Below are 25,837 nucleotides of genomic sequence, written 5' to 3'. Positions count from 1 at the left end.
TTAAAGTATAGATGAAAATATTAATTTAACATAATCTATAAGTTTATAGTCCTTAATGTCTGTAATGAATTATAATTCCGTTAAGTTACCTTCACAAGGGCTTCTTATGCCATCAAGTACATAACCTAAACCAACGTAGTTATGATTCATCCTTACAGACCAAATAGATGGAAAGCTATTTGGAATTATAAATTATGTTTCTTCAAACTATCAAAACTACACTACTATACCAGAAAAAATGACCATGAAACTTCACAATGATATTGTTACAAAATCACCAAAAACCTAGTGTTTTATTAGTTTACTTATTATTATTATCATTATGATACTGTAGTAGTGTCTTATTCCTTAGAATTACATAACATAATCAGCACATTCTTTGGTTATAAAATAATTGTAAAAGGCACTAAATCTACAAACAAAGCAATATGTTTTCTTTCTTCCTTTAGTTTATGAGAAAAAAAGAGCGAGATAGAAGAAAAATGTTCACCTAGATAGCCATATGGATCTATTGCTCAATTGTACTTCTCTGCACAACATTCCACAAATCAACACTTTATTGGGAGGTGGTCAAGATTCAAGAATATAACATTGAGATATGCAAGTGGATCAAATTTCAGCAAAAATTCAATCCCAAATAATGTAAATCCATCAACAAAGGCCAGAATGTTGATCAAATATCAAGAGAGATTAGTAGAACAAAATTATAATTCAACTCCAACTCAATCATCTTGACCTACATACAATATAGGGGACAAAAATATTCTCCTAACTCCGACTCTAATCACTAAATATGACGTAGGAATAGTTCCAACATGCCAAACCTGTTCATTGTACTATTACCGCAACTAAGACAAAAGAGTGACAACAACAGTATATTGGTTACTAGAAATGTCTGAAGATTTCAAAAGCAGTTAGTTTAAATAACCAGGAGAAAAGTAAAGGGAACTTTATTCTACATCGAATGTATAGTTCACGGGTGCATGAATGTAACAAGTGCGTGTAACTCCAATTATACAGGACTTGTTAAAGTCATTCAAGAGCTTGTCCTCCCTATGCTTGCGTTTCAATGACTTCTCCTTCTTTTGCAGCATACAAAGCAGAAGCTTTATATCCACTAAAAAAACAACAAAAGCACACCTAGTTGATCTCCAATCAGAATATCAATCTACGACTTTTACATAGTACTAGCAAATTGGCAATACAATACATAATAATAAAACCCAAAACCATGATGATTTGGCAACAATAACCTTGAATGGCATCAGATTCAATTTTCCTTCCAACAGCAACTTCACAGGTGATTTTTCTGCATAAAAAGTTGTCCTACCATTAACAGGAAAGAAGTCATTACGATTTCTAAGTCCCTTTTAAATTAACTCAATTCGGAAACAAAAGGGACTGCCAACATACTTTAACTTTATGAAATTCCTCGAGATTTGTAGCCATTGTTTCCCATTGAGTGCTAAACATTGGAAGGGCCATACTTCCCTTCTGATTACCTTTTATCTTTGTATCACATTTGATAACTTCCCTTATAGTCTATAACCAACAAATGGATTCCCATCATACCTAAAATCACAGTAAGAATTACCAATACAATTGATAATCAGATTTCAGAAATTTGATGTAGACAACTAACTTCAAGAAATTACCGATAAGAAATTATATTTCCATCTCCACCAAATCTATCTTTTTGGTTGATAAAGACCTCTTAGTGTGAAATATTATGACATGTGTTAGATGAATAAAGAGAAAAACATAAGGGCCATAAAAATCTACGGAACAAAATCTTTTATTAGGAAAAAAAATCCAAAATAGTTCACTCAAATTCATTTAATAAGAAACATGGACCAAATAAAATTAGATAATGTTAATCGAAGATCTGAAACATGATGGTAATAAGAATAATGAAGGGTCATAAAGTATGCAGTGAAACTGAAGAAAGATGCAAAGTAGTCCATCTGCTCGAATTTCACATAGAGCTTGAAGCAGCAAGTGTCTTGTAGGATCAAGTTTCTTGTAATTTGATATCTCCTCTCTGTAGAAAAGAAAAATGGAACAAATAAATAATCAATAAATTTTCAAACTACTATAGATATGTTATGCACATAATTTGTAACTATTATAACCACCCTTTAAAAGCCTTTATTAGGATCTCCCCTTCAACAACCTGAAATTTATACACCTGCTTTTCTTATGCTACTGACATCGGTGAAAACATAAGACTAAACCAAGCATGACCTATGAACTGTAACTTACCCAAGGCCACCATGGGACAAGCTTCTTATTAAGTATAATCACCCATGTATTAGAACCATTTAACATTTTACTTACAAGTGATATGCCCTGTTAACATAAACAACACATCAGTAAATAAAAGGCTCTATAATCCCACAAACTATATAGAAAGCATCACAACAGATGGATTTTCACATCTAAGTGATAACTGGGCATTGAATATAACAACGAAGTAAACAAATGCTATTTACATTTGTGTCCTTTAAACTTTTATTTACAACTTCAAAAAACAAATACAAATGAGGCCAATAAAAACAAAGGTGCGTTCAATTATCGACTCGTAACACATACACACGCACAAACAACCATTAAGTGATGAAAATTGATGAGCAAGTACATTCAAATAAATGAAGGAATAAAAATCTTTAACCTTCAAAAGTGCAATGTGGAGTTCAGCTAATGAACTCTCAGGCTCTATTAAACCCTTTTCAATCACTTCCGCCAATATCTTCAAGCTTTTCCCAATTACTGGCTCGAAAATCTCCATGACAAAAGAACAAATAAATCAATAAAAATTTTCAATCCACCACCAATACAATATCTAACACACATTCTAAATGAAATTTCAATCCAATATATAGATGGTGTAAACGAAAAACAAACTCACATTCAAGAAGTTCAAAACCGATGCCAACTCCCATTGACCTCGTAACTTCGAAACCTCGGTTTCAAAATTTATGTCTAAATCGATCGACGCCACTGAATCATCGACATTCTCTTCTTTTGCCAACCACTCATCCTCTCCTGTGAACGTCGTCACCGCCAGTGACCGACGACCATGACAGTGATTCTAAGAGAAATATAATTTTTTTACATATGCAAAAACTTGGTAAGTTCTACTTCTACTGATCCGAAAAAAAGAAAGAGTAAAAATCAGATCCGCCTGAAATTTCATATAATTTTTTTTTATGAACTTTACCCGCCAAAAAATAAAATAAATTACCCTTGGGAGCAGTTTGATTATCGGGAAAGTGATGCCGAATGAATGATTGATACGGCGGAACAAAAAAATTTACCCAAATCTTTTTTTTTTGGCCCTTTCTCAATTTGTTATCCAATTTTACCGGCTTGTTTCCATTTAGGTTAAAATTTCTTATATTGCATATATAATGCGGTAAAAAAAAAGTTTTTTTTCCTCCTTTGCTTTCGGGAGCTTGGTAAAAAAATTAGATATAATTACGAGTTTAATCTTTTTTTAGTGACTTGAACACATGACTTTTTTGGATCATCTGATACCATTTTAAATTACCAATTGACCTAAAAACTTAAATTTATGAGTGAAGGTAAATTTAATTATATATTATCTAACAGTATCAAATTTAGTTTTTTTTCTTTTGTATTTAGATTAATTTTTACAAGCTTAGACTAATTAAATTTTGTGAAGATGATCACCAAAGATTAAATCATTTCTCTCTAATGGCCCTTTTGGATTGACTTGATAAAAAAAAATATTTTTTTTTATAGAAAAACTCATTTTTTATTTAAACACTTTTGATAAAAATTATAAAAAATACATTTATTTTTTAGTAGTTGTCTACACTCAAATTTTTTTAAATGCTTATTTTAAACACTTAGAAATGCATACCAAGTATTTCTTAAATAATTTAGTAAACCATGAAGATCTCAATGATTTTTTTAATAAAAAAAACTAAATATAAAAAAGCACGTGTTATATTTATGTGCTAGATATTTGTTATGCTTAATAAGTCATACAAATGATAAAATAACACTTTAATGTATGTTTTTTGAAAAAATGTAAATAAATAATGGAATCGATAAAATCGACTTCTTTGTTTCTAAATTTGTTTACACAAATTTTTAAATGTTTATAAATGTTGTGGAATAATAAAATGAAATAATGAGTACCTCGTTCATTCAATAATGAAATGTAAAATCATGAAGTACAATATTGGCGAACGACACTTAAATTTCAAATTTTGTGTGAAATATGTCTTTAATTTTTTTCTTTTTATTTTTAGACAGTCATTAATTTATTTGACTATTAATTTTTTAATTACGAGATTGTTCTGAGAATTTGAATCATTGAGTCTGGCTAATTATTAAATATAAACTTTAGTTTACTATATTGTAAACTTATTTTTATAAAATGTAAGTTTATGTATGTATCGTTGGCTGTAAACTTCAATTGTCGTGTATTTAATTTTAAATACTTGATCGATTTTGTATTGAAATTGTATACACTTTAAAAATCTAAATTAATAGATAAAATATTACATTTCTGTTTGTCATTTTATTTACGCGTCATCAACATTAAGAAGCTGTTTATTGGTTTTGAAGTATAAAAATTTTGTATTCACCTATTGATGTTTCAAGCTTGACATAAAGAAAATTTATGCAATTCACGATATCGTGAAAAAAATAATAGAACGTAGTTTCACATGTTACCATAAATTTTAAAAAATCGCATTTTTTTTAGTACAATAATGACATAATTGAGGATAGAATATTTGACTTTTAAAAAAAAAACCATACCAATTATCATTGAGGTAAACTCAATTTAAAAATTACATTTGTAAATCTCCAGACCTTAGATATGTTTCAAAACTATAATTTTAATAACTTTTCTTTTACTACATATACTATTGAAAAAAAAAAGCTCAACTTCCTACTCTACATCTGGGATACAAACAACTTTTGAATAAATGTACAACACATTAAATAGCTTAGTTAGGTTTAATTGGAAAAATAAATAAAAAAATCCTAACCAAATATCTTAGAAAAATTATCAGCTAACAAAAAGAAAATTGAACAAAAATTTAAACACTCAAATAAGATTTTTTTTGAAAATTTGTATCTATATAAAAATATCAAACTATTTATAAAAATAATAAAAAAATTTATAGATATCAATAGACTTTTATCGGTCGGTGATGCATATCTGTTATCGATAAACTTTTATCAACCTCTATTACTCATATTAAATTTTGTTATTTTATGTAAATATTATTTTTCTATTTTTTGAAAACTTTTTTTTCTACGAAAAACCAAACAAAAGCGCGCCAGGCCGGGCGCCACAGCCACTAGCGCGCCGCGATAATTGGCGCTTGTAGCAGCGCCAACGCCCTTTTTCCCTTTTTACCCTTTCCACCGTTCACAGCCATTTAGCCGATGCAACTTTCTCCTCATTCTTCCGCTTCACTTTCCCGAGAATCAAACAGTCCCACCTCCATAGACATCGCCATTTTCCTCTTCACGCGACTTATATATTCATCCAATTCAATTTCTCGTTTTCTGTTAATGTTTCCCAATTCGTCAAGCCAATTTTCTCGACGAATTTTACTCGGATTCAACATTATGCGACTGGGTTTTTGCTGGATTTAAGCTATGGAGGACAAAGAAACTGAAATTTTGTCACGATTGGCTGCAAATCATCTCTATCTTGCTCAGTTCGAGCCTCTCCGTGCCATAATCGTTGCTCTTAGAGTTAGGAATCCAGAATTTGCTCTTTCTATACTGCAGACGATCGTTTCTCGATCTGGGCGATTCGACAATGTCACTTGGTCGCCCTCTTGTTCATCACCGTCTTTGTTAACGTACTTAACGACTCTTGAGTTGATTCAATTTGATAACGCTTCATCGTTATGGGGTTTCGACCACGAAACACTGCGGTTACGAGCGGAATTTTTGTTATTAGTCCAGAATTTGATCGACCGTATAGTGGGAAGTGCGAGGAAGAAGCTCGAATTGGAGAGCGTAAACAAAGAGGGAGAAGAAGAAGAAGAAGTTTCGACCGCAATCGAGACTGTCGGGGAACGGGGTGATTTGTTGGGTGTTGAAGAGGGAAAGGTGAAGGATGTGCCGGTGGAAATGGGTGTTTGTGTACAGGTTCTGGATAAGGTATTGGAATTGGGAGTGAAAAGGTTGAAGGTAGAAGGCGCCAATGCTGAAGTTGACGATAAGCAAAGTGAAGCTAGGCCGGCGACGTTGGGGTCGGTTGATGAAGAAGAATTAACGTGTCTGAGTAGAGTAATTGGTGAACATGCAGATGCTTTTGATGCCTTGTGTTCGAATATACAGAGACAGATCGGGAGTTCCGAGTGTTATGGCCCGAGTTTGGCAATAACAGTGCGGAGCAACAACGATGGAATACTGGCGTTGAACGAGGAGGAAGATGTCAAGTGTTTTGCTTCAATACAAAGGTGCGTTCAGAAAACACATTTGAACCATTTGAAAGAGTGCTTGAAGAACGAGGATGTAAATGGTGCAGTTTCTCGTATTCGTTTTCTGCATGTTGAGCGCGGGGTGGACGAAGAGGAATACCGGTATGTCGAACTAAGTCTGATTCTTAACTTAGTTTCTAAAGTAAAAGAGATAAACAAATACCATAATAGCAGGTTTCTGGTATTTCGTTTTTCAATTGAATTGTTCGTTGTCCCATTTTGTTTTTCCTTTGCTGTCAATAGTTTTTTTCATGCTTTTTTTTTTGTTGCTTGTGGGTATTTATCCGCATGTTTATTCAACTCATATATAGCAAGGTTTTCCAAGACCTCCTGAAGATGATTTTGGCGCAAAAGAAGGCATATGAAGGTGACTACGAGGTTATGCGAGGAAGATTGCTTTCAGTTTATGAAGAAGCACTTTCATCAAATTCCAGACACATCGTAGAAATGATACAAGTAATTTGTGCGCGCACTCACTTGCATATGAGCCCTTTATCTTTCCCAACCAGGAAAGCTCTAAATGGTACAACAATATTTTTAGCAAGGCACTGTATTTAAGGTGACAGGTAGAATAAATGTTTTTTTGTCACAGATTATTCAAGATGAGGTGCTAGCTGAAGAGATTGAGATACACAGAGTGCTTGATAACAATCAAATTCCACTCCCAATACAACGATTTCTAATTTATGTCACGGAATTAAAACCTGAAATTAACTTGGATGAGAAGACGGCATACCTAACAAAGGCAATCTTTTCGTGCATGAGTGACTTGTACCATTATGCTCGTGTTTCTGGATCGCATGTGCTGGAATGTATAATGGATGCTGCTCTGTCTGCAGTGAAGAGGACAGAGCTTCAAGAAGCTAACAATGTTCGTGCCTCGGTTTGCTTCTAATGGAATTCAAAAGCCTTTAACTCATTGTCTTTGGATCTTACTTGGTTTAGGAAACTTTTCTTTCTTAGGTACTCTTATTGTGTCCTCGCCTTCGGCCTTTGGTAGCTGCAATGGGTTGGGATTTATTGTCGGGTCAACTAAAAGAACGAAGGGAGTTGATGCAACTACTGTGGATTAGCAAGTCACCTGAATTACTGCATGATACATCCTCTGAGGTTAAATGTCAGTCAGAAGATGTGAGTTTTCTTCCATGAAAATGCTTTTATGATGCCCTTTCTGGGTAGTGTATGATGATGAAAGATGTCCATGAGATGACATACGATGCTCTGTTTCTTGCAGATATCTTGTGTGGAACATCTTTGTGACACTTTATGTTACCATCTTGATCTTGCCACATTTGTTGCATGTGTCAACTCTGGTCGACCATGGAGTTCAAAATTCTCATTATTGCAGTCTGGAAAAGGGCAGATAGTCTGTAGCAGAATAGACACTGATTCAGACCTCTTTGTTGAGAACTTTGTACTAGAAAGGCTATCTGTTCAGAGTCCTCTTCGGGTGAGTGTTTCTTCCATGGCTTTTGAGACATCAAGTCGGAAGTTTACAATTGTGTTCCTACTAGAAATCAACTTTCTTTCATTCAATTGCATAAGTATGGGCATGATTTTCTCGAGTTGACGTTTACGTGATTTGTAATATTAGGCTTTTGGTAATTTAGAATTGTCTTCAGCATATGGTGTTTTCTATTTGGTTTCTTAAAACTGAACTAAACATTTAATGATTTTTTTTTAATATATAATTTTATTTTTATAAAATTATTTATTTATATATTTTATTTTGGATCATGACGTTATGTGTTTAAAGAATCTTTTATGCAGGTGTTGTTTGATGTTGTTCCAGGCATCAGATTTAAGGATGCGCTTGAGCTGATTAAAATGCAGCCAATTTCTTCTAGCATTACTGCAGAAAGGAGGTAGGATACTGGGGCTACTTTGTGGGTCCAAGATGTAAACTTAAGTTTTAAAGTTCTAACATACATATTTCTAAAAAAAGGAGTTATATTTTTTGTAATTTGTCGTCATGTAAGGTATGTGCTTGATGCTGTAGGGTTCTGGATTTGATAAAATTAAGTTATATTCTTGTGATATGTCGTCTGGAGGATATGTGATTTGACACCAAGGATATACAATTGTTTTGATCACCATAGCTCCAATGTCAACTATATGTCACTAATTCTATATTCCTCCGTAGAGGACTCCTTAAAAAAAAATTATCCTCTGAAAAGGACTGACATCGCAACAAGACCAGATATGATCTTTTCTTTTTGGTTAATGGCATTATTTTCTCCAAATGTTCTTTGCATTTCAAACTGCTTTTTGTTTTCTGTTTTTGGATAGGATCCAAGATATTGAACTCATGCACATGCGTTATGCCCTAGAATCAGCTGTTCTTGCACTAGGATCAATGGAGAAGGGCTTGACAGCTGAAAGAGATCATCATCAAGTTGCATTCTGTCATTTGAATGATCTTTCCAAGCATTTGGAGTCGATAGATAATACTGCACGAAAGGTTGTTTCCTTGTGGTTTGCCTTTTATAAAACTCTCTCCATAATAGCTATTTGTATCAGTAGTCCAACCTTGATATTGTTCCAAATTTCTAATTTTAAGTGCATTAAGTGTACAAGCAATAATTCCCTCAGAAGCAGAAATTTATCTCAGTTGATTCTTTTCGAACTACATAGAGTTAACTCGTGAAAGATTCTTCTAAATTCAACGCTTGTGGGTTGTAGTGGCCATAGAAATTAAATGACCGTGCTTATGTTTTCGTTTTTTCTTTTCTATTATTTTTTTTAAAAAAATAAATGTTCAAATAAATGTTTTTTTTTTGCTTTTTTTGTTTTTTGTGTGTTGTAGATACTCATGGTGAGCGTCATTATCTCACTTTTGCACATGAATGATCTGTCCCTCAATATGACACATTGCAATTCACCTGGGAGCCGTTCCCCATCACCCTATTCCAATCCATCAGAGCAACCTGATTTGACTGCATTTGAAGGGAGAAATAAAATGGTTATATCGTTCATAACAGTGCTATTTGATATATTGCGTCATAGTCTTCCTTCAGATGTGATCCCAATTGATGATCTATCTAACTATGGTGCCGGTATGGGGGGAAGAAAGGCTTTGGAGTGGAGAGTCTCCATTGCTACACGTTTCATAGAAGAGTGGGAATGGCGATTGTCAATCTTGCAGCATCTGCTACCGTTGTCTGAACGCCAGTGGAGATGGAAAGAAGCATTGACTATTCTGCGTGCAGCTCCTTCCAAACTGCTTAACCTGTAAATTCTGTAGCTCTTTTTTCACGAATTTCCCAGGATCTAACATTCTTGTTTATGACATGCTTGTCTTGCTGTGGTTCCTGTTGGGTAATTTGCTTGCACTTGCTTGCTTGTATCTTTCTTCGTTTTGCAATTATCGTGTTGTCTTCTTTTCTATTCATTTAATTCTTTGAGGGGAAAACCGAAAAATTGCTTGACCCTCATTTAATTCTTGAGGAGAAAACCGAAAAGTTGCTTGACCAATGATCCCACATTTCCTAGTTTGTCTGCTATATTCTTTCAGTAACACTGGAATGGTCTCTATTGTTAATAAAATCCACGTTTACTAGTTTGGGATCCTGTGAGCTTTACAACAGTCATTCGTTTGAATTATTGGTATTTCAGTTCTGTTGACCACTGTCTGATTAGCAGGATTGATATTTGAGTAAGAAAGTAACGTTGTCCGGATATTCTACAAAATGGAAAGGTTTAATTTTTCCCATCTCGCCTTCCCCCGATGCGGGAACTACCAAGCTATCGTATTTTGGGAGCCTTTGGTGGGTAAATTTAAAGCGATGAACGGATTGGAGAGACCTCCTCCTTCTAAAAGTCATAGATTAGCCCTTTGCATATTTGGTTTGGAATAGTCTTCTAATCTTTTATTTCATCCTTCTTAGACCTCCCATGAAAGCTATAAAGGGTACGAAGAAATTTATATGAGAGATTTCATCTAGAATGAGGGCTACGCCCCGTATGCATTTAGTTGAATGGTGTTGGTCTTCTCTCCCCCATCATGTGTGGTGGCCTTGGGGTGGGTTCTCTCAAACAAAAGAACAATGCCCTTCTCCTGAACTGATGCAGTTCATGTATAAGGAAACCTTGTGGATGAGAGTTATTGCTAGACGCAGTGGATTGGGTTCTTACCGGGACTACCAAAATCATCTAAAAGAAAAAGGGTGTAAGCTGTGGTTAGTTATTATTGAAGGTAGGGATTTGTTTATTCAATTCTTAAGACTCAAAGTCAATAATGGCAAAAGAATCTTCTTCTTCTTCTTCTCCTCCTCCTCCTCATTCAATTGTCTTAAAAAAGAGGCACCGTTTGAGATTGTTGGAATCTAGACCAAGAAGTTTGGGATTTGGGGTGTGGAGAGGTATGTTTGACCGAGAATCGGGAAGCTAGTAGGCTCTTTTAGAGAAACTCAATTCGGTTCATCTAGGTGCCAAGTTACCAACCATGGCAGAGTTCTTTCAGATCCTTGACCCTTTTGTACTTTTCATTTGCTGTTTATGCGGATCACTGGAAAGACTCCAGATAATGACCAGCAGCTTTTTAATAGTTACCTCCTGACAATAAATAAAGCACTTTCTTTTGCTCGGTTTGAGTTGAGAGGCTGCAGAAACCAATATGATGGTCACGTTTACTATGGCTTGGTCAATAATGTTTCTGACGAGCAATCCAAACTGGGAACAAAGTATTCAGTTCCACAGATTGCCTTTTATTAAAGCCATTGTTGAAGCAATTGCACAAGATCCATCTGCTCAAGATGGAATATCCAACATTTCTGCTCTTATTCTGCAGTTGGAAAATCAGATGGGGGATACAGGGTCCCAGTACCAAGTCATACCAGCTGCTTTCAAGAATTTCTCAATATCTCTCAACGAAAAAACAATTGCGAGCTTGCTCAGGACAAGTGGCTTAATTGCACCCCTGATGGTTTTGTAAATTTGGGTGTAAGATCGTTTCTTGAAGTAATGATGTCCCTTCATGTGAAGTGTGCACTGAAGCTGGTGTCAAGGCAGAGTTGTTAGTACTGAAGGTTGCACGTCCGTGTACATTGGTATTGCCTCAAGAAAATGTTATCCAATAAAAAAAAAAAAAAATCTCAAAGTCAACCTTTCCGCCGGGTTAATTATTCGCCAATGAAGTTGAACTCCCCTCAAGTTGATTGGAAATCCAAAATTTTTGAAGGAGTGAAAATGCTTTTGTGGTTTTTGCCTTATGGAAGCCTCAACATGCAGGAGAACATCCAAAAGGAGTTCTCAAATTGGGCTTTGTCCCCCTCGATATGAATTTTTGTCACTGATGAATGAATGCTTAGATCACCTATTCTTTCATTGCTCTTTTGGTTTCGGTGGATGTTTTTTTCGTTTTCTTTTGAATCTTAAATGAGTTTGGTTTGTCTTTATGCCTCCCTAGACATGTGGGTGATTGGCTTGTGGAAGTCTTAAGCGGTTGGCATTGTGAAGGCAAGGCTAAGACGTTGAGGAAATATGCGGTGGCCTCCTTTGACATCTTTGGAAGGAGGGAAACCATGTTTCATGTCTTATTGGAACATGATTAACTTCTCGTTTGGTTGGCATATTGTCCTTCCAGGCGATCCTCAACAGTTAGTTGCTCTCATTCTTGATGGGCATTGGACATTTGTATTAGGAGGAAAATAGGACTTTGTGGTTGTAGTTTTCTTGAGCTCTTCCGTAGTCTATATGGATGAACAGAATTATCGCACCCTAAAGGACAAAGAACGAGGCTTTGATATTTATACACACACATACATATATATATACACACATGCATACATAAACACATATATATGTATGTAATGTATGTTTGATTGATAATAATAATAATAATTTTTAAATCTCTTTTTTGGCTCTGAAATGGTGTAAATTAGCACCAGTCTTTTGTAATTATAGCATTACTTCTCTTTTATTTATTGGAGAACTTTTTTGTAATCTTGGGTCCGGGAAGTCGTTTAATTTTTCTCTAACTTTATATGTTGAATGGAATGTTTATTATCAAAGAACAGATTTTTTTTTTCTTTTTGTAATAGTTGCAGCATACATTGGTGGTGTTCAAGCCATAAAAATTCTTGTTTGACTATAGGATTGTTATTATTATTATTATTATAATTATTTTTATTTTTATTTTACCAATGAAAACCACAACTTTCATTGATAAAAAAAAAAAATGAAAGTATACACGTGACTATAGGAATATTAACAATGAGAAAACTCATAGTTCCTTTGGGTAGGGGTTGATTCTATCCCAACCTATTCTTTTGTAGCTATTTCTCTCTCTCTCTTTTTAAATTTCTTATATCTGTGAGTGTTCGGGCCGACTTGCATGCACCATGCACCTTGATTGATCTCATAGGACAATCAATCTAAACCTGCAATATTTGGTTGCCCAAAAAACACATTATATATTGAATCCTACGTAGGTGCCCAACATGATCGGATCCATTCCCTCTAAGTCCTTTATGCTCATGGGCTTATTGAGCACTAGGCCAACCTAAGATGGTTTGTAGCTCCTTTTTAAATACATTTCCTCGTCTATCTCTTTTTGGTATATAAATGTGGGGGTGAGGATTTGTATCTTCGACCTTGGAAGGAATAGATTTCTTAATTGCTAAGTTATGCTCATGTTGGCATCCCTTTTTAGAAAAATAAAACCTCTAAAGATTGGGTCAAATGCCATAGTGACTTGAACCTTTATTTTCTGTCAGTGAAGGCAGGTGGTCAGAAGCATTCATGGAAAAGGCCTCTTTAATTGGCACACGGTTGGGAAGGTTGGGAATAGCTTGAGAAGCCCTTGGATTAGCATTTCGAGATTTTGGTTCAAAATGAAAGCTTTGGCTCCTTTCAAACTTGGCCTTGGTGCTAGAATTGCTTTTTGGACCGACCTATGGGTAGATACACTCCCTCTAAATATTCGGTATCCGAGACTTTCTAGGATTGATTTGTTATCGAAGGGATCTATAGTGTCTCATTGGGATCATATGCTGGCTTCTTCGTCTATTGTTTTTCGTCGGTTGCTTAAAGATGATGAGATAATAGAGTTCTAGGATTTGTTAACTCTAATTTCAGGTAAGAGAATTTTGGAAAACTCTGATACAAGAACATGGTCCCTAGAAGCTTCAGGTATTTTCTCAGTTAAATCTCTCACTACTCATCTCTCCCCTTCATCCCCTTTGGATAAACGCCTATACAAGGCTTTGTGGAGGACTAAAAGTCCGAGGAGAGTTAATATTCAAATCTGGATAATGATGTTTGGCCTTCTAAATTGTTCCTCAGTCATGCAAAGAAAGTTCCCCTTGTTCTGTTTGTTGCCTTCTATTTGCCCTTTGTGTAACAAGGATGGTGAAGATTTGCAGCACCTATTTTTCAATTGCTCATATTCAGCAAGATGTTGGTGGAAATTTTTCTCCATTTTTAATATTGCTTGGGTGTTTGGAGATATTTTCAAAAGTAACGTTCAGCAAATTTTAATGGGCCCTTCACTTAAGAAGCGCCTGAGGTTAACTTGGGGTAATATGGTTAAGGCTTTACTTGCTGAGATGCGGTTTGAAAGAAACCAAAGAGTATTCCATGATAAAGAAGCAGGTTGGATGGATCGGTAGTATGATTTAGCGCGAAGAAATGCTTCATCCTGGTGCACCTTATGCAAGACTTTCGAAGATTTCTCCTTACAGGATTTATGTTTACATTGGCAAGCCTTCATCTTCCTAGATTTTTAGTAGTTTTTGTCTCAATCTTGTATTATTTGGCATAACCTTCTTCTTCTTCTTTTGTATTATTGTGTATCGGTTAGTGATTTGTTTTGGGACCTTGTTGTTCTTTGTTTTATCACTATGTTATGTTGGTTTTGTATGGATATGACGAGGGCGCTAAGGGGGTGTCAACCTAATTGAGATGCCTAGGTGCGCCTCCTAATCCTTAGGATCTCTTGCCCTTTGTATAATTCTCTTGTACTTTGAGCATTAGTCTCATTTCATTTTATTAATGAAGAGGCTCGTTTCCATTTTTTTTTAAAAGAAAGGCTTCTAAATCAATTCATCATTTTGACGTATTTTGCCATGAGAGAAACAAGAAAAGTTTCGAAGTTAGATGTGGTTAGTGGTAGGAGATTTATAATGTTACGCACTTAATGTTTCTAGTTATTTGAGGATATTCAATTTTTCTTGCTCACCCACAATTGGGGTGTCTAGTAATTAAGCATCTCTGACTGACGTGGACTCCTTGTATTTACAGATGTATGCAGAAAGCAAAATATGACTTAGGAGAGGAGGCAGTTCATAGATTTTCATTATCGGCAGAAGATAAAGCCACGCTTGAACTAGCTGAGTGGGTTGATAATGCCATCAGAAGAGTATCTGTATGAACCACCTAGTCAATGCATAATGTCTGGTTTTACTGGTTTTACATTTTGAACTGTGGCATGTGCTTTAGCTAGAAAAGAACTAACCAAGTCTATGCCGCAATCTGCAAATGTAACTATATCTTGTTTGTTCATTATATGTTCTGCATGCTTTCATGTATTTTGCTTTTATTAGGCCAGTGCTATTCATAGTGCAGGAGTGTGGTGTTTATTTTCTGTTGCTTATGTTATACTTTTCATCAAATATATTTTGATGGTGAATCTAAATATTTGATGCTACCTTGTTTCATGCTTAATGTTTGCAGTATTTCTATTTTTTTAATCGAGTGGTCCTTATCATCTAAGAGATGCACTTAGGTTGTTCTCTTTTATTGGAAATATACACGTTCGTTTCCTATAAAAAAAAAAAAAAAAAAGAAGAAGAAGAAGTAATCCTTTAGCTGCTTTTAAATAATTTAAAACTGGCCACAAAAAAACTTAACACGCACCTGAATAGAGATTATTGAACCATTTTCTGGAGAGGTCGAAAAGCAGCAACAAACATTCCTTCATTTATTGTATTGACATTTATGTGACTTAATTTGGTACTATCCTTGTTTTGATAGTGCTGTCTCAAAATATTCTACATTTTTTCCCCAGGTGGAAGATGTCATGTCCCGTGCTGCTGATGGGATTTCTGCAGTACAAGAGATTGATTTTTCCTCATTATGTTCCCAATTAGGTCCCTTGCCTGTAGTACGTGCTTCTTTAACCCTCTCCCTTTTCACACCAAGGCTTGTGGTTTAATTGAGAAGAAAAAGATATGAGGTTCAAAGTTATTATCAATATCATCCCATTGTAATGATAAGCTTATTGATATTTGATTTCCTTGCCAGATTCTTCTATGTATCGACATTGCAACAACTTCTGTACGAAGTAAGAGGATATCCTTGCAGCTTCTTGATCAGGCATTGCTCTTACTTGTTTTAAACACACATTATTTCTTATTTTTCTGGTCTTACAAGTTTGAATGTGCTGATGACCTAAATATGCGACAAGGTATAATAAGTGGTGGAGTGGCCTTGTCGCCACAATCCACTGAGATTCAACCCTTCGTCGTTTTGATTCGATTAAAGAAAGTTTTTAAATGTTACCATAAATCTGTGAATTTTGCAAGTTTGAATGAAATAGCTTGAAAAATGGAAAAGGAATTGCAATATGTTGCTAGTATGCTCGTTAAACTTTGTCTGGCTAGAATTTGTCATTTATTTCTTTTAGTCAATAGTTCAACTTGAGTTGGAAGTATCAATTTGATATGAGCAATCACATTAATTTTTTTTGAAACGGAAACAAGACTTTTTCATGAAATGAGTCAAAAGCTCAGAGTACATTGAAACATTAAAAGAAAGAATACATAGAGAGAAACAAAATACAAATACAAAGACAAAGGACAAATCCTTAGAAACAAATGAGACTAAACTAAAAACAGACAACCAGGGGACAAACTTTTCCAAACAACAAGCTTGAAAACTGCAGTGCCAAAGAACTTTGAAAGCAGATGAAAGCCGATGAAGCGTGAAGCTGAACTCTAAACCAGATTGACTAGAAATCTGCCATTGAAGATGCCTCCCCATAAACAGAGCCAACCAATCTTTCTGGGCAACCATGTACAAAAGAACAAGAAGTCTTGAAAAGGAGCATCCAAGGACTTTGACAGACAACCCAAGGCTAAAACAATCAGACAATCAACAACAGACCAGACCCTCCCATTTGAAGCTTCCAGAAAAACAAGATAAATCCTCTCGAACTAGCCATCTTACAGAGAATAAAATTTGAAGTCACTTCCAAGACCAGAATAAATTATCAAGCAACATAAAAACACCTTCCAACTAGAAAGACCTCCAAGATCTCTTGAGTTCCATGACAGGACTTTAAAGAAGAAGATAAAGCAAGATACAGACCACAAAATCTCACAAACAACTATAACCAAAACTCAACCAAGAACGATACCACAAGCATCGATTATTGAATGCAGATGCTTGGGAATATCTTCCTTATTGAGAGGAGTAAATAAAGAAACATCAGTCTTGCTGAGCTTCCTCTGGTTGAAATAGTTGACAAATATCAATATCAAACCCATCAACTGTCTCTTCCTCATCTCGTAATTCCTCTATTTTAGAATTTTCAAGCTCTTCACTACTAGCACTTACTATTGATTCTTCATCTGAGTCTGAATCTTAATCTTACTTTTTGTGACGAGTATTACTTGGAAGACTAGCTAGGAGACCTAATTCAGACTTCCTTTTCTGAGAAGAATCTGAAGGAAGGTATGGTGTACCTCTCTTGGAAAGAGCAGGGGCTTGAGCTCGGCCACAACTGTCTTCTAACAAAGATGCTTTTCATTAATGAGCAATCACATTAATGAAAAGATGCTTTTATATTTTGAGTTTGATATGTAGATAGTGCAATATGGAAGTCCACTTCAGGTGGGGGTCATTACAAGGGATCTGGAAGATTGATTTGCGGAAAGGTGTTTTTTCTTTTTTTTAGTGCACAAAACATTTACACTTCTTACCTAGAGGAAAAACAGAACTTTTATTAACTAAGAACAATAGAAGAAGACAAAGAAGGTAGCTGACAGAAACGAGCTAAAGTGCCAATTAAAATCTCAACCCCGTTTATGGAGATAGAGATCAATTATCAGCAAGCACAGGAATATCTCAGAAGAAAAGAGGAAGAAGAAACTGCGGAAGGGAGCTGTAAGGTGGATAAGTTCACAGCCTTCAAAACCTCTTTCTACTCTATAAATAAACCATGGATAATCCTTCTGATTCCTACTGAGAAAATGCTTCCACAAAATAATATTTGGTTTTCATCTTATGTCATACTTGTCCTTCTAGGTGAATTCATCTTCTCTCTTTAGATTGGAGGCCTTCTATTTGATTCCTCCTCTTTTTCTTAGGGATCCCTCATCCTTACAGCCTGCCTTTAGGTTGTTGTCTCTCTCTCTCTCCTCCTTTTTTTTTTTTTTTTTTTTTTTTTCCCCGGCATCCTACCTAATACATTTAAGCCTATCTGCTATTTGAAAAAAAAGAAGAAACAATTACAAAGGATGGGGAGGAAAGGATATTTACAGCCAAAGGCACTTCCAATAGATTCTGCCAACTACTGCAGAGTACAGAGAGTTTGGTTAAAAAGCTGCCGGTGTAAATCCTCTCTCCCTTTCTTTTTATAAGAAACAAATGTCTGAGAGGGTTTTCTTCAATATCTAAGCTCTTGAACAAAAAAGAATATGTACCAAGAGATTTTCTTTCTTTGTTCATTTCCCTCTTCAGATTCTCTTGAAGTTGTAAATATTTTCTCCCTACCAGTTAAATGATTTACTTTTGTTTTGCATCTTTTGTAGGCTCAAACTATGCTATCTGAGATATATCCAGGTGCGCCTCCGAAGTCTGGGTCCAATTATTGGGATCAGGTCCTTGAAGTGGGAATCATCTCGGTTTCAAGGCGCATTCTTAAGCGTTTACATGAATTTTTGGAACAGGTGATTATTTATTTATATTTTATTTGTCGAGTTTATTATTTTCTGTTCCATGAACTTGACTTGGCAAGGTGTTTTTTTGTTAAACAAGACTCAAAACTTTTTAAGATATGAAAGAAACTAATGCTCAAAATAAAAACTCCAATTGAAGTGAAATAACTGGAATGATGCGAAAGAGACAAAACTTTTGACTTGGTTAGATCCTTTTAGCTCGTCGTCTTAAGACTTCTACTTGATCTCTTTCTAAACATTTTACTATTTATTCTATTCAAGATTTATGCACTTTTTTAAAGAGAGACTTTTATTTGATAAAATGAAATCAGGGAACAAGATTTATGTCTAAACCGAAATGTATTTATCTTTCATTTGTAATTTTTCACTTATTACTTTTACTGTTTTCATTCAATCCCTTGTGGAGTTTGTATCCTTTAGGCATTAGTCTCTTTCCATTTTATCAATGAAAAGATTTTTTTTTTGTATAAAAAAAAAAGATATAATATTCACCATAATCAAACAAATAACATCCACTGTAACACAATTAAAATCATGGTTCATCAGTTGTATAAATGCCAAATATAAAGTATATTATTTGACCGATATGCCAAATGTAGAGTATATCAGATATGCATGCTAATGATAATAAAGGAGGGTGAAATTGGAATAATAAAAAAAAAATACAGAAATCAAATTAATTATTTTTGCTATATTTGCAAATTTAGAATAACCATTGCTAGATTTACAAACACCCACATGTTTTTTGCTACCCATTGCAATTTTACTACAGTAGACTTAAGTACACTCTCCTCCGTGATATCTTCTAGGAAAATTCTCCATGCCTTCAGTCTATTATGTCCGGTGAGATTATTATTTCTTCAGCAGAGGACTCACAACGCCAAGGGCAAAGGGAACGTGCTCTTGGTATGCTACATCAAATGATTGAAGATGCCCACCAAGGAAAGCGACAATTTCTGAGTGGTATGTATTTCTTCATCGATTAATTTGTTAGTGTTCTTGTTTTTTCCTTACCTGTACCCGTGATTTCATTGTCCATTCCTGTCTTATGAAACCTAAGGTAAGCTTCATAACTTGGCAAGAGCTGTCACTGATGAACTGGAACACCATTTTCTCAAAAGTGGGGAAAACCAGTCTGCAAACCGGAAGGTTCTTTCTAATTTGAACAAGGATGGGGTTTTTGGTCTTGGGCTTAGAGCTGTAAATCAGACACATTTGAGTTCTATAGCTGGAGATAGCAGCATGCAAGCAGTTGGTTATGATGTGAAAGAAGCTGGGAAGATGCTATTTGGTCCGTTAAGTACCAAACCCTCAACATATCTATCCCAATTCATACTCCATATTGCTGCAGTAGGTGACATTGTGGATGGAACCGATACAACTCACGATTTCAACTATTTCTCACTTGTGTATGAGTGGCCTAAAGATGTAAGTTTCCTTTTTCTTCTTTCCTCTTGCATGCTTATTTGGCACAATCTTTTCATTATTATAGTTGTTAGCTACTGAATGACATGGTTCTCAGAATGATTGTAGAATCACTTAGGAGACATAATTGTCTAGTTTTTTGTTCAAGACTAGATATAGCAAAATTTAGTGGATCAGACATTGCATTATTTTCTTTATTATGAAGTAGAGGTCCTTTTCTATTAGAAACCTTGGAGCAAAATTGCTGAAAGTTGCATAGGATCCTAAAGGTCATCAGTCTTCTTAATTGTCAATTTTACTAGGACTAAAGCTATGGCATCGAGGAAAACATACATTGTAGTCTGAAGGAGGCTTAGAAAAGGCATGTTATGTGCTTAATGATCCAGAATTTTTGCACAGATGAATGATCTTGGATGAAAATTGTTTTCTTATTCTCGCTTTGTACAATGCAGCTTATAACTCGACTTGTTTTTGATCGAGGAAGCACTGATGCAGCTGGTAAAGTTGCTGAAATAATGAATGCAGATTTTGTTCATGAAGTGATTTCAGCATGTGTGCCACCTGTTTATCCCCCACGATCTGGTTGTGGATGGGCATGCATTCCAGTTGTTCCATCTTGTGAAAAAGGTAGTTCTGGGAATAGACTGCTCTCACCTTCAACAAAGGAGGCAAAATTAAGATGTGCTAGAAGTTCATTGGCAATGACTGGAGTTCCTCTTTATCCTTTACAGTTGGATATTGTAAAACATTTGGTTAAAATATCTCCAGTAAGGGCTATCTTGGCATGCGTTTTTGGGAGTAGTATATTATACAGTGGTAGCAACCCTATTTCAAGCTCCTCAAATGATGGCTTACAGCAGGTGCCTGATGCTGACAGGCTCTTTTTTGAGTTTGCTCTTGATCAATCTGAGAGGTTATTATTTCTTATATCATTTATTTTACAATTTTACTCTCACTTTTCCCCATTTGTGTTTATTATTTGTTTAACTTTAAAGTAGGTTTCCAACTTTAAACCGGTGGATACAATTGCAAACCAATCTTCAACGAGTTTCAGAGTTTGCTATAACAGCAAAACAGGATGTTGATGATGCTGGTTTTAAGCCTGACACGAGGGCTTCCATGAAGAGACTTCTTGAGCATGACAGTGATACTGAGTCTGAGTTTGATGAAATCGTTAGTAGCAGTAAACCTTCAGTGCCTTTACCAGGTGTAAATGTGCAGGATGGTACATTTCAAGATGGTTGGTGCCATTCCTCAAAATCCGATATTCATGAACTTGATACAACAACTTTCCTTTCGTTCGATTGGGAAAATGAAGAACCCTATCAGAAAGCTGTTGAGCGGTATTGTAAATCATTCTCCTTCTTTGTTAGTAATCTTGAATTTCCTTTTGTTGGCAATTTATGTGTTCAACATGTTAGTAGATTGATGTCTGTATTATTTTGTGTTTGGCTGTTCGATGCATTATAACAAATATTTTATCTGCTTTGACTTTGTACAATCAGTGTCTAATACATCTGATTGAACTAACAAGTATCTGATATATGTTTAACAAATGACGGAGTTTCCAAAGTGTCCAACACGCCAGTCAAACTAAGTGTCTTACACTTCTTGAGCTATAAGTGAGCTTGGCACCAACAAATCTCTGTGGCAGAAGAAGTTACAAAATGGTTGTTCAGAAAACCTTGGATATACTCTAAGAGCCCGCTATATATATATATATATATACATACACATACATACATTCCAAAATCCGACCATTAATGCACACATTCATATTCTACAATCCGACCATTAACGCAAGCATGTTTGTGACATACATTTGCTTAATTCTTAAGAGAGTTGATGCCAAGAGTGTGAGAGATTATTGACTGAGCTGTACAAAATAGTTGCTAGGTTTTTATAGAGAGGTTGAAAAGGGTGCTACCACAAACTATTACAGAAAATCAATTGACTTTTGTCAAGAAGAGATAGATCATTGACATGCTACTTGTGGCTAATGAACTCATTGAGAAATGGGACTGTAAGGAAAGGAAAGGAATTATGGTAAAGCTAGAGAGATTGTGATAGTATGAAATTACAAAAGGGCATCAAGTGCCTTTAGAGATTACATAATGCTATTCCATCAAACCATCAGGATATAAGAGATGTTAGCTTGTGATCACAGAAAAAGGAAGTGAATTTATACCAAGAAAGGGATGTATACAAAAGGTGATAAAAAAGTTTGTGAACTTCGTTTCTCTATTGTGAAAGATACAATGATTCCGTTTGATCCATATGAGCCAAAAGTAAGATTTGATGATTGAAGTCCACATAATCACTTTCTCCTTCTTAAAAAGATGCCAATAAGAAGCATATTCACATCCTCTTGAATATTATAAGACAAAACTTGGATAAAGAAAATATATATCCCAAGACTCAGAAAACAAGCTAAGAAAATATATATCCCAAAACTCAGAAAAAATAAATCAGATGAAGAAAACAAGCTAAGAAAATATATATCCCAAAACTCAGAAAAAAGAATTCAGATGAAGAAAACAAACTATCCCCATAAACTGATATACTCTCTACGCTCCCCTACACCTCAACATTCTCACCCTCCCAATGGTCCCCACCGACCAATCAGTAACATTTCCTCACATCCTTCACTCCTATGCTCAAACAACCTTCTATAATAACATTTCTACTCCTCCTATATTGATGAATTTTGGTGGCCTAACATTACTTGCAGCCTGAAAATCAACCTTGTTCTCAAGGTTGCAATGTGAAATTGGTTCTTGAAATCTTGGACTTCTTCCTATATTTCTTCATGTTCATGAAGTCCTTCCTTCTTTCTTTCCCTATATCAGAGTTCTTTTGATAAGTAAAAATCTCTTTACGTTGAGCCACCCATCCAAAATCATCTGTCAACATAGGGGGTTTCTCTTTGTTAGAAGGCGGAGGAAGACTTGGATCATCTCCTTTGACAGTGTGAGTGTGCTTATTCTGTTTGGGAGTTGTTTTTCCAGACATTTGGTTTTTCGTTGGCATGACATAGAACTACTTGGAGTATGATCGAGGAGTTCCTCCTCAATCTACTGCAGGAGGAGAAGGGTTGCTTTTTTTGGCCGTTGGAGTGGGTGCGATGTTATGGACCTTGTGGGGATAGTTAGATCTTTAGAGGGAAGGAAGGAAGGGACCTTAGTGAGATTTGGTTCTAGTTTGCTATCATGTTTATTTGTGGGCTTTGATTTCGAAGACCTTTTGTAACTACTCCATAGGCATTCTTTTGCATAGCTGGAGTCCCTTCTTGTAGCTGGGCCTCTTTTTGTGGGCTTGGTGTTTTTTTTTTTTTAATTTTTATGCCCATGCTTGTATTGTTTCATTTTTTTCCCAATGAAGTAGTTATTTCTAAAAAAAAAAAAAGAACATAGGGGGGTTTTGTTTGGAGCTTGTGGTGCTGTCCTAATGCTCTTCAACTGGGATACATGGAATATGGGGTGAATGGATGCAGACTCGGGTAACTTAAGTTTATAAGCCACCAACCCGATGCATGCCTCTACCTGATAAGGTCCAAAGTACTTTGGAGAAAGCTTCTCATTCTGATGTTTTGCTAAAGATACTTGGTGATATTGTTTGAGCTTTAAGAAACACTCAATCACCCTTAACAAATTCGAGCTCCCATCGTTTCTTATCAACCATTTATTTCATCCTTTCTTTCACAATTTGCAAATGCTCTTTCAAAGCTATCAATGCCACATCTCTATCACGTAGCTATTGGTCCAAAGTCGCATTGGTTGTCTTGTTGTCTCCATAGAAAGATAGGGATGGTGGAGCTTGTCCATACACGGCCTCGAAGCATTAACCTATGGAGATGTGGTACGTTGTATCATACCAATACCATCCCATGATAACCACTTAATCCACTGCTTTTGCTTTTTCCCATGAAAGCATCTTAGATATGTCTTAGCATTCTTATCACAACTTCGGTTTGTCCATCTATCTGTGGATGGTATACTGACCTCAATCATGGTCCAAATGAACCATACAAACAAGAATAATTCCTTCCAAAAGTGACTCAAGAATATCTTATTTCTATTAGAGAGACTATGGAGTTTGGGAAGCCATGTAATCGGACTACCTCTTGGATGAAGACCTCAGCTACATCTCTGGCCGTGAATGGATGTTTTTTTTTGGGTCATAAATACTGAGTTGATCCACAACACAAGTATTTTGAATTGCCATAACCATTGCCATTAACTTTCTTTCAAAAATAGGCTTGGCTCGAGCCTTCTTTGAGGGACTATGACTGAAGAAAGCGATGGGATGTTGCTTTCAGGATAAGACTACTCTTAGCCCCGTGCCTGATGCATTTGTCTCTATCACAAATGGTCAATCGAAGTCGGATAAGGCTAACACGATTTTTAACTTCTCAATGGTGTTGCTAAACTTCCATATCATTCAATGAACTTTCGGTAGTAACCTGTGAGGCCTAAGAATGCTCTCACGTCCTTAACATGACCAAGCATTGCCTTCAGCTTTTCAAATCAGCCTCCACTCAATTCCTGAAACCAAATGCCCAAGGTACTCAACCTTGTTACTAGAGAATTGACACTTATTCTTGTTTGCATAAAGCTCACTCTTCCTCAGCACATTGAACACGATTATCAAGTGATGCAAATGCTCTTCCATACTCTCACTATAGATGGGAATGTCATAAAAAAAAAAACCAGCACAAACTTCCTCAAATAAGGATGGAAATTTTGATTCATTAAGGACTGGAAAGTGGCTAGGACATTAGTCAAACTGAACGACATAACTAAGAACTCATGATGCCATATGTCTGGAAAACTGTCTTATTGATATCCTTGGAATGAACTTTGATTTGGTGGTATCTTGATTTTAGGTCAACCTTAGAGAAAACTTGAGCCCCAAATAATTCATCAAAAATAACTCCTCAACTACTGGAATGGGAAAGTTATTTGGAATTGTTACTATTTAAGGCTCTGTAGTGCACACAAAATCTCCACCGTCCATCATTCTTCCCAATGAGCAAAACAGGGCTTGTGCTGGGCTGAATGATCTTCGCTATTAACATCTCATCCACCATATTTTCAGTTTCCTTTTTCTGGGAATGGCCATACCTTTAAGGTCTCACATTAACAGGGGAAAACTCCCCTTTTCTGTTTCTCTTCTTTTGTCGCCTCTTGGTTTCTGTTGTATCTTTCACGATGGGTTTGCCCCTTAGTTTCATTCCCTAAACCAACGTGTTAATGAGGAATCACCATCTCCATCTATTAACTTCTTCGTCCCCTTGTTCTTCCACCCTTTAGGATTTACATTCCATTAGAAATCCCTAATCCTCACTTTCCCACGATCTGGCCATTCGCTTTAACGTCACCTGAGTTTTTGTAAGGTTGGGATCCCCTTTTAATGTCAATGTGGTATCCCATATTTTAGTTCTCATCGCCACCCTTTTCCAATAACCTTTGTAATTTCGAGAGTGAACAACCATTGCATTTCGAGAACCATCTCCCCCTCTTCAACTGCAATGGAAGGAAGCTTTCGATGATGGTTAGTTCCCCTATTTTCAATACTAGCCCCTTACACACGCTTTTCCCCTTCACAACTCTTCCTATTCTCATTATAATGCCATAATTGTCTGTCTCTGTTAACGACAAACATAGCTCATCAACGATCTTTTGGGCAATAAAATTGTGAGTGGCTTCACAATCTATCAAAATTACTCCTCCCTTCCCTTGATTGTTCCCCTCAGTTTAATGGTGCCTAGGTCGATAAGCCTGCAGTTGAATTCAAAGATAATTCTACCACTGCCCCTGTCGCCATCACATTCTCAACTTCAACCGATTGTAGCTCTGCCAAGCACTCTTCTTTGTTCATTTCATCAAACAACTCAGACTCCCCAGCGTTAGGGTGTACCACAAAGACCCTGAGTTCACGAGTATCCTTCACCTTGCAGCAATGACCAAGGGTAAACTTCTCTTCGCAATGAAAGCATAACAACTTTTCCTTCATTGCCCGAGATTCCAC

The 25,837-nt window shown here is 35.8% G+C and overlaps 1 protein-coding gene and 1 long non-coding RNA gene across 6 annotated transcripts in view; one reads left to right on the top strand and one right to left on the bottom strand.

The window, feature by feature from the left end:
* Positions 1-935: 935 nt before the first annotated feature.
* LOC120086528 lies at positions 936-3,360 on the bottom strand. 4 transcript variants are annotated; one of them, XR_005484240.1, is made up of 7 exons: positions 3,245-3,360; positions 2,909-3,091; positions 2,672-2,782; positions 2,263-2,349; positions 1,414-2,041; positions 1,254-1,326; positions 936-1,117 (listed from the first exon to the last, which is right to left on the bottom strand). It is a non-coding gene; the product is annotated as an uncharacterized LOC120086528 (long non-coding RNA). The 4 variants fall into 4 exon arrangements; XR_005484242.1 differs by lacking the exon at positions 3,245-3,360 and adding an exon at positions 2,136-2,188 and having other exon boundaries at positions 2,909-3,211; XR_005484241.1 differs by lacking the exon at positions 3,245-3,360 and adding an exon at positions 2,136-2,173 and having other exon boundaries at positions 2,909-3,211.
* Positions 3,361-5,434: 2,074 nt separating this feature from the next.
* The window catches only part of LOC120085832, a 43,674-nt gene continuing 23,271 nt past the window's right edge, over positions 5,435-25,837 (top strand). Inside the window, exons 1-16 of one of the 2 annotated variants that reach the window (XM_039042042.1) lie at positions 5,435-6,584; positions 6,794-6,938; positions 7,075-7,353; positions 7,446-7,613; positions 7,717-7,932; positions 8,253-8,347; positions 8,772-8,943; positions 9,289-9,713; positions 14,724-14,847; positions 15,490-15,585; positions 15,726-15,797; positions 18,236-18,373; positions 19,192-19,345; positions 19,443-19,810; positions 20,260-20,720; positions 20,806-21,150. In XM_039042042.1, coding sequence (XP_038897970.1) covers positions 5,647-6,584; positions 6,794-6,938; positions 7,075-7,353; positions 7,446-7,613; positions 7,717-7,932; positions 8,253-8,347; positions 8,772-8,943; positions 9,289-9,713; positions 14,724-14,847; positions 15,490-15,585; positions 15,726-15,797; positions 18,236-18,373; positions 19,192-19,345; positions 19,443-19,810; positions 20,260-20,720; positions 20,806-21,150 — 4,196 coding nt within the window. In that variant the 5' untranslated portion in view covers positions 5,435-5,646. Of the gene's footprint in view, positions 6,585-6,793; positions 7,006-7,074; positions 7,354-7,445; positions 7,614-7,716; positions 7,933-8,252; positions 8,348-8,771; positions 8,944-9,288; positions 9,714-14,723; positions 14,848-15,489; positions 15,586-15,725; positions 15,798-18,235; positions 18,374-19,191; positions 19,346-19,442; positions 19,811-20,259; positions 20,721-20,805; positions 21,151-25,837 lie in introns of those variants that run through there. The other variant, XM_039042043.1, reaches the window with a different exon arrangement.

Source organism: Benincasa hispida, chromosome 9 (assembly GCF_009727055.1).
Source record: "Benincasa hispida cultivar B227 chromosome 9, ASM972705v1, whole genome shotgun sequence".
NCBI classification, from domain to species: domain Eukaryota; kingdom Viridiplantae; phylum Streptophyta; class Magnoliopsida; order Cucurbitales; family Cucurbitaceae; genus Benincasa; species Benincasa hispida.
Note: the sequence above shows the minus strand (reverse complement) of the source record. Positions and strands in the feature narration are given on the sequence as shown.